General features: G+C 40.4%; 1 protein-coding gene across 3 annotated transcripts in view; it reads left to right on the forward strand.

The window, feature by feature from the left end:
• The window catches only part of galnt2 (UDP-N-acetyl-alpha-D-galactosamine:polypeptide N-acetylgalactosaminyltransferase 2), a 48,128-nt gene extending 33,237 nt beyond the window's left edge, over positions 1–14,891 (forward strand). For 2 of the 3 annotated variants that reach the window (XM_019895882.1, XM_019895885.1), the window contains exons 6-16: positions 719–784; positions 947–1,068; positions 3,681–3,768; positions 3,981–4,068; positions 4,163–4,266; positions 4,847–4,973; positions 7,186–7,278; positions 8,460–8,543; positions 8,729–8,882; positions 10,116–10,235; positions 10,988–14,891. In XM_019895882.1, the coding sequence (XP_019751441.1) occupies positions 719–784; positions 947–1,068; positions 3,681–3,768; positions 3,981–4,068; positions 4,163–4,266; positions 4,847–4,973; positions 7,186–7,278; positions 8,460–8,543; positions 8,729–8,882; positions 10,116–10,235; positions 10,988–11,143 (1,202 nt within the window). In that variant the 3' untranslated portion in view covers positions 11,144–14,891. The remainder of the gene's footprint in view (positions 1–718; positions 785–946; positions 1,069–3,680; positions 3,769–3,980; positions 4,069–4,162; positions 4,267–4,846; positions 4,974–7,185; positions 7,279–8,459; positions 8,544–8,728; positions 8,883–10,115; positions 10,236–10,987) is intronic. The other variant, XM_019895884.1, reaches the window with a different exon arrangement.
• The last annotated feature ends 483 nt before the right edge of the window (positions 14,892–15,374 follow it).

The raw sequence follows: 15,374 nt of genomic DNA on the forward strand, positions 1-15,374 counted from the left end.
AATGGGCCTCTTCACCATAGGGGCGTGACTAACCATCCCCACCCAGTCCTCAAAAAAGCCACGCTCAGCCTTTTAGCGCAGAGCAACTTCCCGGAGTCTTCACGGAGACTTCAGGGTTGTCTACCGCTGACGAAGCTTCTGTGAGAGAAGCGAAACGTCCTTTTTTGTTTTTTGTTTTTTGTTTTTACCCACAGGTACAGATGACGACTGACAGAACCCTTTCTACGATTTAAAAGACTTAACAATTGACAAATTGATTTATTTTCCGATGGTCCAGTGGTTAGCGCGTCGACCTCACAGTGCAGAGTTACCGGGTTCAATTCCAGCTCCGGCCTCCCTGTGTGGAGTTTGCATGTTCTCCCCGGGCCTGTGTGGGTTTTCTTCGGGTACTCTGGTTACCTCCCACATTCCCAAAACATGAATGGCAGGTTGATTGTACACTCTAAATTGTCCCTAGGTGTGAGTGTGAGCATGGATGGTTGTTCGTCTCTATGTGCCCTGCGATTGGCTGGCAACCGGTTCAGGGTGTCCCCCTGGGATAGGCTCCAGCATCCCCCGTGACCCTTTTGAGGAGAAGCGGATCGGAAAATGGATGGATGGATTTATTTTCCCCATAACCGCCCAAGGACGTTTTGCCAAACCCCCATCCTGAAAAAGTATGGTAACACAAGTGGTCTGATACCACTGTGTGAAGAACATATTTATGGATTTGTTGCAGCGGAGGATGGAGCGCTGCTGGGCAAGATTGAGAAAGTTCGCGTGCTGAGAAACGACCGCAGAGAAGGTAATTAGAGGAACAGAAGATGTTTTCATTTTTTAATCTCGGGACAACCCTCTTGGTGCTGTTGCTTTGATATCGAGTGCCAGCCTAAGGCTCGAGATGGAGACATTCTGTTCTGGAAAAAAGTTGTGCGCATGTGGTTCTTTGTAACCAAGTTTTTTTCAGGACTGATGCGCTCGAGGGTTCGTGGTGCAGATGCTGCCACGGCGCCAGTTCTCACCTTCCTGGACTCTCATTGTGAATGTAACGACCACTGGCTTGAGCCGCTCCTGGAGAGAGTAGCTGAGGTACATACGTGCACACTCATACATTAATCAAGTATTTGCTCATGCTTGTAGTTCTGTGTTCAACAGCAAGTTCACGCTGAAATTAAGGAATGGATGAATGCCTTATTCATCCTGTGAGAGAAATTAAATTAGACCCAAAGCAGGGGCTCAATAAAAAAATTTAGATTTATAAAGATAATAATTTTCCTTTTTGACTGACGGTCGAAAAGGGATTCATTGCACATAATACATCCCAACAGGGAAACCGGAAAAAAAGGACGCTATTTCACTCACGTTACAATTTGGTGTTTGCCGCAGAGCTTAAGATCTAATTTTGGATGTAGTTATGCCAATTTCCTTTCCCCTCATGAATTCATTGTTATCCAAAAGCCTGTGAAGAATTTCATTCGAGATGACCTTGTAAAGATTGTTTTGCTGCACATCTTTGAAACGTGGAACGTATTCAGTATCACAGCAAAGGATGAAAGGTGGTGTACTGGTGAGTGGTAATCTGCAGCCATGCATTTATTTCTCTTTTTAAAATGTGCATGTTAATATTTCATTCCTCTCCTTCTGGCAACAGTGGAAACTACTCTCAGTATGATGCAGTAAAGTTGTAACTGTTCCCAATCCAAACTACTACCACAATATTAAATGTTATTTTGACAGATCCCAAATAAGATCCACCAAGCCATACCAATACAGTATTGTGGCTAAAAAGCAAAGCGTGGAGAGTCTCTGACGTTGACTTGCACAAATGCAGTCAACGAATGGAGCTATTACCGGAAACAGCATCTGAAATATCCATGTGGTCCACTTCTTCTCAGCCTTTTCCTCTCGTTGCATTATAATATGGCTAAAGCAGCTAGGGAAATCAACTTTGTTCTTGACACTATGCTCTTTGTACTTCAATAAATTATATGCAGGAGAGTGCCTAAAAGTGTTATTTTCCGAGAAGAACACCAGCAGTTGCAGTTTTTCTTTTGCTGCAAGTTTGTGTATCTGCGAGTATGAAACTCTAATTTGTTTGTGATTGTTCATTCAGTTCTGTTGCCTTCTGCCGCGTGACTTGATGCGCAGCGGGCCTTCAAACTTGAAAAAAAAATGAAATAATCGTTTTTGATTAACACTATTAGTGAGGTATTCATTTAACAAAGTTTATTGTGGTTGTAGTTTAACACAGCCCTCCTATTTGACAGCATGTAGAAAGGCTCTAAGTACTGGATTTTAAAAGTATGAAAGGAGTTTGCCCGCCATCATTGTTTTTCTGTTATACTCTTAGTCTGAGACTTTTGACATTTCCAAGTGGTGTTCAAGTGATGATACATTTTTACTTGTTGGTTGAATGGGTGCAAAGTCATCATTTGGACTACTTTCAGGCATTTATTTCCACTTTTAAGAAAAATACACCGCCACCAAACACCCTCAAAATGTCACAAACACACTGGAATGCTTTCAGGGTGGAAGTGTTTTTGTTTCCTTGCTGCCTCTCAGTATTTTGAAAAAAAAATAGGCAGCATCAAAGCACTGCCAATTGCTTCATCACATAGTGTGGCCATTTCTATCTGTGAAATGGTTGTTTTTCCTGTCCTTCACTCAAGAGAGGACAGAGGTCCTGCATGCACCCATGGAGCGGGCTGGCTGGCACTCAGCGCCATGTCGAGCACGCACGTGTCTCATGTTCTGTACAGTACAAGTACGGATTCGTAATGTTTTTGATATCAAAATTCAAGTGTGGTATTCATGGATTTAATTGATTGTAGTGGTTGACTGGGGTCTAGGGAATGGTTTCAAATGAGCTTAAAAAACAAAAGTTAGCATGACTAAAATATGAATGAACTGAGCTTTATTACAAATTAATTGGCTGTTTGAAGGAAGACCATTAAGACTAGAGACTACAAAAATGTTCTTTTGTCTCGCAAAATTTTCATTGGAAGTACGTTCTCATGTTTAACAATGACGTGAAATATTTATCCGCATTAGACAGACTTTGTTTTGACTTTGTTGGAAAGTTGGAAAGGATTCTTTTGTTTCTCTCCATTAGTTCGTGACTTTATTGGTTTCCTTTCCTTAAGCCTTGTTTGTCTGAATTTCATTGAGTTGATTGATTGTTTTTTTGATTTATTTTACATAAATTTCAGATGGCAGAAAATATTGAGAATTTTTTTTCCATTATAGATAGCAAATGTTTTAACAATAGGACATGAAATATTGTGTAGTGCAGTTTTTGCTGTTATAGTTTCGGGTTACAAACGAGTTGAAACTGAATAAACTGTGTCTCTACTTTATGAAACAAAGCAGTGCACTCCATTTTTCTTGATCGATTCAAGACACATTGAATCAACTCAATTTCCCACAACTGACAGAGTACACAGAATGAGTACGCTCACTTGGAACAGTATTTCCTATATTGCTCGTTGCTCACTTGTGCAACCTTGTCTTTTCGCTGGAACGTGTGTTTATCTGGGATGTGAATTTTGAATTCATCCTTTTTACCTTGTTAAGCACTGAAATATTATCTGCCTAACGGTGTCTTAATTATCATTGACATCCATCGTTGTCTCTGACGTATGGATTTTACCATCCATCCGGACAGAAAGATACAATTATGTTTCCTCTCGCCCTTTTTCCAGGATAAGACCAGGGTGGTTTCTCCCATAATTGATGTCATCAACATGGACAACTTCCAGTATGTGGGAGCGTCGGCTGATCTCAAAGGAGGTACAGTACGTGACCTCAATGAGGCAGCATTCGATGCGTTCAATGTCAAGTGTACTTTCCGGCTATTTCGGCACACTCTACGCACTCTTCTTTTATTCTGATGGCCAAGCAAACCTAAGAACTGGAATACTGGGCTTCCTGACTAAAACATGATGACAAAGTCACGTTACGATGAAACAAACGGCAATTTAATACATGATATGTGTGTGTAGGTTTCGACTGGAATTTAGTGTTTAAATGGGATTACATGACTCTGGACCAGAGACGAGCAAGACAAGGCAATCCTATCGCCCCCATAAAGTAAGACCCCACACAACACAAAACCACTCACACCATTCTGGCTACTAACTACTAAAATCATTTGTTTTCTTTGGACCCCCTCCCCCCCATACAGGACTCCCATGATAGCAGGAGGTCTGTTTGTCATGGATAAGGAATACTTTGAGCTTTTGGGGAAATATGACATGATGATGGATGTCTGGGGAGGAGAAAATCTGGGTGAGTGCAGCTCATGCAAATGTCAGTAATACGCAGTATAAGTGCAGCATCAAGTCAATAGACTAATGAAGCTTGTTAAAACCTTTTTTCTGGTTTGTATGTCAGCGTTCTCGTACAATTGCATTGCACACAATCTTGTCAAAAGCATTGGGACACACAGTCACGAACACCTACGGGAATGAAAATATCAAAGGGGAATGGGCCCATCTTTGCAATTGTAAAAGCTTTGACTCTTCTGGGAAGTCTTTATCCTGTTTGGAGTGCGGCCCGGTTCAGGTTCTCTGTTGTAGTTCATCCCTAAACATATTGCCATAAAGTCTTTCTCCCTCTTAATTTTGTTTAAATTAAGTTGGGAATTCGTTTCGAGCGTGCAGCTGTCAGACAGAAGCATTCTCCTTTGATGGGATTTTTAATGAAGTGAGATTGCCAATTCATACATTCATTTTATCGCATATTCCGGTGACTCGAATGTCGGCGAGGGAGCCTGACACTGCCGCAACGCTGAAGACATTTACGACGCGCTGATGGCTCTCGCAATAATCCCCTGTTTGTTTATGGGCCCGCCTGTGTTGTGTTTCAGAGATCTCATTTCGTGTGTGGCAGTGCGGCGGAAGTCTGGAAATCATCCCATGCAGCCGGGTTGGACACGTTTTCAGGAAGCAACACCCCTATACCTTCCCTGGCGGAAGCGGCACTGTCTTTGCAAGGTGCATTAGACCTTAAACTACCAATTATATGCGTGTCCCTAAAATGACCTTCCTGAAGACTTTGTAGGGGTTGGGGAATGACATTATTAGTCGTTAATGTTGAGCTGCTGAAGACCAACATTCAATTACACTCTTATATTCAACAGTAACATATTCACACACATTAGATAGTCATTAAGATTTTTCTCATCTCATTAGATGAGGGCAGTGAATTGTGCAGCCACCGTAGCGTCACTGTGTTGCCTACTTGAAGCTGTGCGAAGTGCAACTTTTATGCTCCCCTCGGTGGGTCCAGACTACAAGTTAAAAACTGTCACAGTTTTGCTGGAACTGATTCTGACATTCTGTACTACGAACATGCCCTCATTGAGGAGGAAAAAATGTTGAAACACACTACATTTTTACGGGTCATACAAATGTAAACCTGATTTTAAGCAGGAGTAAAATGTTAAAAACAAAATAAGACTCAATCTCTCATCTTCCATCCAACTTGAACACCCCCCTTTTTTAAGTCACTAAAGTGTGAAAAAAACGTTTAAACAACACTACCCTCTTAACATTGAAAATAAATAACGTGTGGTAAAGTAAATCTTACAGCGTTTAATGTACGTAAATCTGATTAGGCTATGTTTACAAGATCTCAACGGCCACGGCAACCCCATTTGCCATTTGCCTCAAAATCTAGTGTGCTGTGGAAATTTGGTCTTTTTTTTTCAGTATTCAAGTCTTGTTAAATTTTCTCACGGTCTTTCACCATATCTGTGATTGGTCATTGGGGGAAGTTGCTTCACACTCAAAAGGCCAAAAGAAAAGCAAATAATGAATCTTTTGGGGCTCATTGAATAGAGTTTGCATATTATGCTGCTGTCTTGTATGATGTCATACATGAGGCGGGTTGAATTCTGTTTTGTGATTTTGGAAGTACATTTAGAGGTAGATTTTGGTTACTTTGATTGGAGTATTGTAGCTTAGAAATTGCCTCATTTTAAAAATCTCAGTTATTAACATTTGGTGCCGTTCTTGGTGTTTCCAGCAGCTGGTGAACATCCGTAGATAAATCCTGCAGCACCCACCCCCACCCCAAAATGCATCCATTGGGGATGGTTATGAAAAATGGCAGAGCGTTTGGTGCATCGCAGTTACCCCAATATGCACGGCGGCTGCTTATCACTGATGAAAAGGCCAGACGCTCTCTTCTTGTTGTCGGCCACCCTAGGGAGCCAAGAGTTGGGCCCTAACTGATGACATTCTGCTTGTTCTTCCGGTCTCTCCTATGTAGTGAAGTTGTACTGGCATGTTGCAAAGGGGCCGATCATAGACCAGAAAGACCCGTTTATGTCATCTCTTCTGCTAGAACAAGTGGGTTACAAAGAACATGTCCAGACATCATCTTTAGAAAGAAACACTTCATGCATGAAGTTATCCTCATATTAACTCTGCCTCTTTAAATATTAAATGCCATCTGGTGTCGCCCTTCCACTCGTACAGAATTCTAAGTGACTTGCATTGTACTATGGACATCTTAGGAAAATGTCAGCCGGTGGCTTAAGATCAGTGTTAGAAGCTTTTTATTGGTACATTTTAATTTATAAGCTTCACAATCCAGACACAAATTTCCAAACACCTGCACAAATTCTGTCTAACAGCGCTCATGCAATGCTTTTTAAGATAGTAATTTAGCTATGTTTCTATTACAGTGGCTGTAGTTTGCTGCACTCTACTTCAAAATTTAGATCAACACTATAGAAGTCTCTCATGAGAATTAATCGCAACACAAGCATTTATCCAATAATGCAGCTTTATTTATGACATCTTCTGTAAGCAGCTATATTCGCAAAAGATATCAACTAGATTTGGAATTTCGGACCATGGGCTGGAAAGCTAAATTGCCTTATGTGTCATCCACAGTATAGATCTGCTGCCATTACTGTGAATCCAGCTGACTCAGCGTTTAACTGTCTGTCTGTCTGTGACATTATGAGAAAAGAATGTAAATCTAGCAAAATAGCTCCGGGCTCCGTGTCAACACTTTGCTTTGCCTGGCAACCTCCACTGAGAGCAGTAACTAGAGAAATAAACACACGACCCCACTTGACTGTCCAAACAGGGGGATGCTGCCCTTGGATAGCTGTTAAGATATACAAAAACTATCATTTAATCACCGGCACAATTTTTCATCTTGTCTCTCTTCCGTCCTTTCTCGCCACTTCAGGAACACCAGGAGAGCTGCTGAAGTATGGATGGACGAGTTCAAAAACTTCTACTACGCCGCCGTTCCCTCGGCAAGAAATGTGCCGTATGGGAAGTAAGGGCTAATCTTTTTATTTGTTTTTGGATATATAGCCTGTATATTTAAAGTACCGCTAGTTCACAAGCCACACTGGTACTTGTGTTGAGGAGCATATATCGTTTGTTTTTGTTTCTACTTTCAGATCCTATCTGTATATAAATAACCTACTAGTGTAATAATTTGATCAGAGAAATATATAGACAACAACGGATAGGACTAGATAAGTTTTTGTGCTTCTTCCTACTTCCTTTGAACATGGAAACCATTTTGAGCTATGACATCTATTGATGATGTTTGTGTGCTAATTTTATTTCAAAGCCTAATGAAAAGGAGAGATTGGTATATGAACAATTTTTAGGTGCAAGCTTACTGTAATTTCACAGCATTGCCATCTTTGTCATCTTGCTTGTTGATGCAGGCACTGGTGAAATGTCACTTCAGTGTGTGTGGCTGTACAAAGGCATCACAAGGGTGTCACATGGCCGCAATGGGGAGACAAAAAAAATATTTGCAAAAATAATGGCTCCCCCTTCAGCCTCAGCTTGTAAATTGCATTAATTAGGGTTTACCGCCAAGCTCAGAACTGAAACACTGTGTTCATGATGTACATTGTGACGCATATTTGCGTCTGTAATTTTCTAAATAATGTATAACAAAAAATATACACAACATATTTCTATTTATGTTTCTGTCAAATCTTAAGTCTGAGTTTAAATTTGATTAGTCCAAGTAACGTCAAATATTAGTTCTAAAAACACACTTCTATTTGTTGTTCTTACATTTTAATGAAAAAATAAAAATGTCGTATCTCAATTTGATCTGATTAAAGTCCTAGTCAGTAACCATTCACATTAACTTAATGCTTTCGTGACACTTTTGTTACAATCTTATGTTTTCTGTCTCCCTGTGCTCATTGCTAATCGTAATCATTTTTGGGCACTTCTTTTAATTGCATTTCTGGGCTGCGATTTTTGCTTATTTACACTGCAAAAGCCCTCCTGAGAGACTCTAGATAGATGAAATATTTTATGACGTTTTCGGAACATTGTTGTCATATCTCCCCCTTTTTGCTTGTTTCCTCTGCTGCAGTCATGCCGTGGGCCTCTCTAGTCCTTCTCATCATTTCTATAATTGAATCAGTTTTCACCGTGAGTGACAAGCCTCTCATCCTCTCTGTCCCTGGTTGTCTCCCTCAGCATCCAGAGTCGTTTGGATATGAAGAAGCGTTTAGCCTGTAAGCCCTTTAAATGGTACCTGGAGAATGTCTACCCTGAGCTGCGGTAAGATGATGACTGTATTTCATTTTGTATGCATAAATGTGTCTTACGGCATCCAAAACGGTTTGCATTTAATGACTGTACAATGTTCGCCCACGATATCACTTCATCGTTTTTGCTTGCGCTTAATCGTTGATTTGTGCATAAATATTTAAAGACAATTTAAAAGTTTCTGCATGTGTGATTAGTGTCCCAGACCACCAGGACATCGCCTTCGGAGCCTTGCAGCAGGGAGGGAACTGCCTCGACACACTCGGACATTTTGCTGACGGCGTGGTGGGCGTTTACGAGTGCCACAATGCTGGCGGAAACCAGGTAGCGTTACCACGGCAACACACGCAGGTCAGCATGTCTAAACTTACACTCACCTGGGGGTCGAATGGTTGCACTGGCGCTTAGAAGGAGGCAGTTATGTTTTGAGTAAATCTGAATTAACCCACCTATATCCGTTATCTGTATTATACTGCCTCTGGATGGCCAAGGCGCATGTACACAACAAAAGGAGCAACACAATGTCCATTGAATCGAAGCAAAAAATGCAGCAAAAATGTATTCTTTGCAATTTGTTTAGTTATACCATTAGCATATGTTTTTTTAATGTAAACCCCCCCAAAAAGAACATTATTGCAGCTATTTTTGTAATTAAAGAACACATTGCAAACATTTTACTTTTTTTGAGGGAGGTAGGCTAAAATGGAGTATTTGCATTTTTGTGCATTTCAATGGGGAAAGATGATTTGAGGTACAAATATGTCGAGTTATGAGTGTGGTCACAAAATGAATTTAGCTTGTCTCAAGGCACCACTGTGCAGTGTACAAAATCTACCATACTGATAATAAATCCCAATTTTAATTGACACTGTCTGAAATTGATTCAATCATGAATTCTATATAATGTTTATGATTTTGATTGGAAATTGTATTGGTATAGAACTGCATGGTTACACAAACCCGCCCTCAGTATGATGCAGGGCAATGCTACACTAGTGCAAACGACAGCTACTGTAATATGAGGCTACTGCTCCAATTAAACAGCTCCCACACATCCACTCCACCCATTCATTACCCATTTAAAATTTAAGAACTTTAAATATGCACCATTTTGCACACTAGTAACCTATTTATTGCGTTTTTTATTCATAGCTTATTGCCTTTTACATTTCATTTGGTAGCCTGCAGCTTCATGAGATGGGGACGATTCAGACTATTCTTTCTCTCTACTTTTCGAACATATTGTTAAATTAATACCATAACTCTCTGACAAAGGTGTATCATCTTGAGGTGGATTTTTCTTTTAACTGGATGTTATTAGATTGTGAAGGTTGCCCGTGAGCATCGAGAGTCCAATAATATAATGTAATACTCACTCAACTTTAGTCCGACAGTATTATTCTTTGTTTTGAATGCCTTGAATTTATAATGAAAGTTGGCAATGACAGTGCCGACTTTGAATATGACAAGAATGTGTCATTTTCTCGTATTATTGAATATGACTGAAATTATATTATCCTATTCTTTACTGTAGATTATTTGACCATTGTATGATTGTACTTTTTTTTTTTTTTTTTGCTCAAGGAATGGGCTCTGACTAAGGACAAGTCAGTCAAGCACATGGACTTGTGTCTGACAGTGGTGGACAGAACAGCCGGCTCCCTCATCAAACTGCAGGGCTGTCGAGACAATGACAGCAGACAGGTATACTGACACCCAAATATTACGAAACATGACAAAAAGGAGCAAAAACCTCGACCGATGGGCATGATGTCTCATTAAGTGATGCTTAAGAATTATGTTGAACAACAGTCCCTCGCCATTGCAAGGCTTCAAACAGTAACTGGCAATTGAGCTTATAGTATGACGTATCATCAGCAGGCAACAGTGAGACTGGAAGAGTCACACAAAGGCATAGTAGTGCGGAAATGTATTGGTCCATGGATGAATTAAACACCTGTTGTAAATTTTGGCGTTCATCTTGCTGTGAGAGAACAGTAAGTTATGCAAAACGCCCTGAAACAATGAATGTAAAAAGGTGACTGGAGGTCAAATTAAATTCACCTGGAAAGGTTAGAGTTCATTTTAGGCTCATCCTGAAAATTCACCCAAAACGTGAATACCCGTTATACATTGTGAGTAGTTCATTTTGTAATTGATTTTGAGGAAATGAGATCTTTTGCATCATTGTGATGATGGATTCTGGTAACCTAGAATAGCATAAGAAGGAGTGTTCCAACCCTTAGGCTGAACCAACGGAACCAAGGTATGAATGATTTGGGGCAGCCGCGGTTTCCTTCAGGTCTCAGGGTCCAGATCTTAAACAATGAGCAGAGCCATTGCAATTGTTGGTGCCCAGTTCTGGAACACACTGCCCACTGCTCCCCAATAACATGTCAAATGTCCACCTTACAAACCGCTAATGGTGTGCCGTCTCTGCCTTGTTTTATGAGCAGAAATGGGAGCAGATTGAGTCCAACTCGAAGCTTCGTCACATGGGCAGTAACTTGTGTCTTGACAGCCGCAGTGCCCGCATGGGTGGGCTTACTGTGGAGGTGTGCAGCCCCAACCTGAGCCAGCAGTGGAAGTTCACCCTGAATTTACAGTCCTAGGGGGACAAACACTGCCACTAGACATCATCATCCTCTGCTAAGAGCATGACACACCAACTGACTTTAAGAACTTGTAGAAGATGTCGACTGGAGGGGAAAGACAAACATGATGGATGAATGGCTCCATCTTGCTCCTCCCACGGGGTCTGAGATCATTTCTACACCACCACTCCCTCCTTCAACATACAGACCGGCTGAGAGCCTTGTAGACCTCAAACAGGAAACTGACCATATTTTGTGGGAGGACCGGTGCCGGTTGACGCTGATGATGATGATGATGATGAGGGGGATAAAAGCGATGAAGGCTTTCCATCCAACTACTACATACCTCAGTGTTTTTGTCATTGATGGTTCAGGAGGCAGAATAACATGAATTCTCCAAATCGATTGTTTTCTTCAGTGCTGGTGGAAATGAACTCTTTTGTGTTTTTATTTTGTGATTATTTTCTTTTTAATGTTTTAATTACTGTTAATTTGTGGAGGCTTCTAGGAGCTTTTTTTTTTTTTTTTTTTTTTTTTTTAAACAAAAACAAGGTTTTCCGAACCTAGCCACAATTGGAGGAAAACGTTTTTTTTTTTCTTTTTGTCCTTATGTTGAATCGCATCGGTTTACAGGATCAGCAGCGATGAGGTGGATAAAAAAAATATTTTCTACTAATCTTCAGCCCTACAGTCCCCCCCCCCCCCCCCTTTCCAACAAAAGTTGAGGAGGAAATTCCCCACAATACACAGCGAAGCTCCTAAGGAATTCTTGGAGAACATGGAGTCGGGGAGTTCTGCTCTCTCCTCAGGCTGTAGCACTGGCTGCTGCACTTTAGCATCCTTCTTTTTGTCTTTAAAGCAACAACACAGCACGAAGCTCTTAGAAGCTTATTTTTTTGTTTACTCTTCCTCTCTTAGGCAAATTGAAAAAAAAACTGCAAGGACAATGAACTCTAGAGGACTGATGTCTTTTCTTTACTCTTGCTGCTCTTCGGCTACTCCCTCAGGAGTGCCTCCGTTTTATACAATTTCTGTTTGCATTGTGATTTTATGTTGCTCAGCACATCAGACTGAATTTGTGTTGTTTACTGTTACGGCAGTTTCTCTCTAGAGGTAACGGGAATAAATAGTGGAGCTTTTATTATCACCCCCAACTCCTATTAGTTTCTCTATGGTAGGTCTGACCTGAAGCACCACACTTGGTAAGATGTTTGTCCACTTGATTTATTGTATCCCACAGGGGGAACTCAACCACATCCGCAGCTGCATAGATGTTAAGTGAAAGGAGCACAGGTTATATTCTTACGTGGATCGTGTTCAAATTGTGCATGTTTGTAGCTGTACAGTGACTCAACATGGGACAAACTGTTTTTGGTGAAGTGATGACAGATCAGATGCAGTGTCATTTAAAATAATTAATAGTTTTGCCAAACAATTATGGTCCATACAGTTTTATTGCTGTCCGATGACATCGCAAAGCGTTTAATTAACGAACCACCAACAACTGAAGCACCAAAGGCAAATGCACCACAATGTACTGTATGTTGTTTGTTTTCAAATGTTAGCGTAGATTTGTAAAGCGCGTTTCCGAACATGATGGCCATTTGTTTTTCTTTCAGCTTGTAGCAATGTGTAACAATTTTCCACAAAGCACATTATGTCATCAATGTATTTAGATTTTACATTGAAATCGTGTATTGTCAAAGATGCCGTTTGCTTCAACAATAATTATGGCTCGACAGTAGTCTGAGCCGCCACTTTACCTTTTTTTTTTTTGTTTTTTGAAAGACAAAGAACAATACATTAAGGACAGTCATGATTTGTGCTCACATTTTCTGTATTTACAGGTTGTGTTTAAACAACAATGATAAAGTGTTTTTTAATTCTAAACTCCCTCTTTAATTTTTAATTCGCCCTCCTGATTTTGCCACATCCGATTTACTTCTCCAGAAAATACTGAATGTCAGTCTTTCAATCTCATTTTGCGACTCCGGTACAAAGTGAAACGAGGAGGTGCGGTCTATTGTGAAGGACAGTTGCGGTGGTGATGGTGATGGAGTACTCATTGAATAACAAATGGTTTTGTTGAATAGCTCGCCACTGAACGGTGCATGCAGGAGAACATGATTTTTACATGACGTCCAAATGAGTGAAGTGGATTCACAATGTTGTCCTCGGACAGCAATGCTAGTGTGTCATAAAAGATTACCGGTTCAATTTCTCCAGAATTCTCTCCACATCTCACATAGTTTTTTTTTTTTTTTTTCTTACCAAGTGTTGTCCTTAATGGGCCAATTTTGTTCTGTCTTTCCCTTTGTCTTAAACTTCAGTTGAGGTGACCATGTTGACACTGCAGCTGCTTACAGGGCCAATCCTGACACTTGATCAGCTTCCTGTGCTGGGCTGCCAGCACCCGTGGCCCACGGGTATCTGCTCCGTGGGTGCCGGGGCAGATACAGAGCTTGGTTGTGAGGAGGGCCCTGTTGCCATGGTGACTGTACTGTACTCAGAGGACCCAAATGTCACTTAATTCCGAGGTTTAAAACTCAAATGTTGATGTTTTGAGGGGCTACTGCTTGGGCAAATGCAAAAGAAAGTTAATTTATGTTACGTTATCTCAACATTTTTATCTTTAGAATTAAATTCAGACAACCAGATGAAAGTATGATCAAGTATAAGTAACACTTTAAAGCACTCCCTCTGTTCATTATTGTATTATCATGGCAACCCCACACACAAGATGGTGGAAATTCAATATTAAAAAGTAGAAAGTGTAGTTTTCATGCTGCCGTGTTTTCAGTATTGTGCAAATTTCTTCAAATCACATAATTGTCGTTTTGTATAGAAACCTTCGTGAAGAATAGAAAATGTTTGTTTGGTGTACAGCGCCCTCTATTGCCACACAGTATAAACTGGAAGAGTTGAAAATGACATTTTCTTAACCACAAAGGGAACCTGCATCCTGTGGGCCATGGACGGCCCACGAGAGGATGTAATCCGGTCCGCCATGCAGTTCCACAAACAAATATATTTGATTGCCTCATATTTTCTCATACAAATAATGTGGCTCCCTGAGGACTTTTGCATGACTGAAATGGCCCTTGTTAAAACGGTTCACTACCCGTGGACTAAAACCTGTGATGCGCCACCAAAGAATTTTAGGTCAATTCGTTATTAATAGTTGTTGCTTTTATGAACTGTTCTCTGCTCAGCCAGTTGGAATCCAACTGTACATATCTGAGTTACCATGGCAACACAGTCTGCAAGTCTTTTTGAACCAGAACCATTTAACTCAATGCCTTTTATTTAAAAAGACAACACAATACCATTGATTGGATGATTGAATGTTTACATCTTGAGCACACCGTGCCAAAGTTTCTTCCTGTTTTTTCTTTTCTTTTTTTTTTCTGCATGATGAATGAGAACGTGTTATGACAGGATGTGTTTTCCACAGGGTATAAACCTCTCAACTTCCTAATTAATGTCTTAATACTTGTAACAAGAACATCCAAAGCATGCGTCACAGTTTCAAAATGACGCGGGATTAAATGCAATTCTGTGGAAAAGAGAAAGGAGGTGTAACAATCCAGTTTGATTCAATTGTCATTTTTATTTGCTTAATGATTGCTAATCCTAATTATTCGATTAGCATCCGTTTTAACTGACCAATCTTTAGTTATTAAAATATGAGATGGTCAGGAAGTGTGTCCCATGCTTGAATTCTCAACAATCGATAATAACTAAAAATTAAAGGACATGAACTTGATGCTTTGTGGTCTCGCGTGTAAAAGTGGATATTTTTGGAGATACCTTCATCCTAATCTGTGTACAATATGTACATATATGAACAGTGTACCCAGCCCCAGGTTACTGGCAGGCTTTGTTTTTGTCACACTGTGCAGCATTCCCTCTTTTATAGACACTGCAAACTTTGAATGAGGGCAAAAATGATTAACTTAAATGCATTTATATAAAAACATTTTTGAACCGAGTCGAGTACGTATTTTGGTGTGCGTCCCTTATCGTATCATGACTGAGTCACTGATTTCTGATGCTTTGAGTTGATTTGATTTGTTGAGTTGAGCTTTGTTTTCTTTGGGCTCATGCATCATGAAATTACCATCCTGTTTTGTTTTTTTTCGTCACCTTTCTTGTGCTTTTCGTCTTTCATAACACTAATGTATTCATCCATTCATGTTCCGATCCGCTTTATCCTCACAAGGGTCGGGGGGGGGGGCTGACGTAGCCT

Source organism: Hippocampus comes, unplaced genomic scaffold, assembly GCF_001891065.2.
Source record: "Hippocampus comes isolate QL1 unplaced genomic scaffold, H_comes_QL1_v1.1 scaffold80, whole genome shotgun sequence".
NCBI classification, from domain to species: domain Eukaryota; kingdom Metazoa; phylum Chordata; class Actinopteri; order Syngnathiformes; family Syngnathidae; genus Hippocampus; species Hippocampus comes.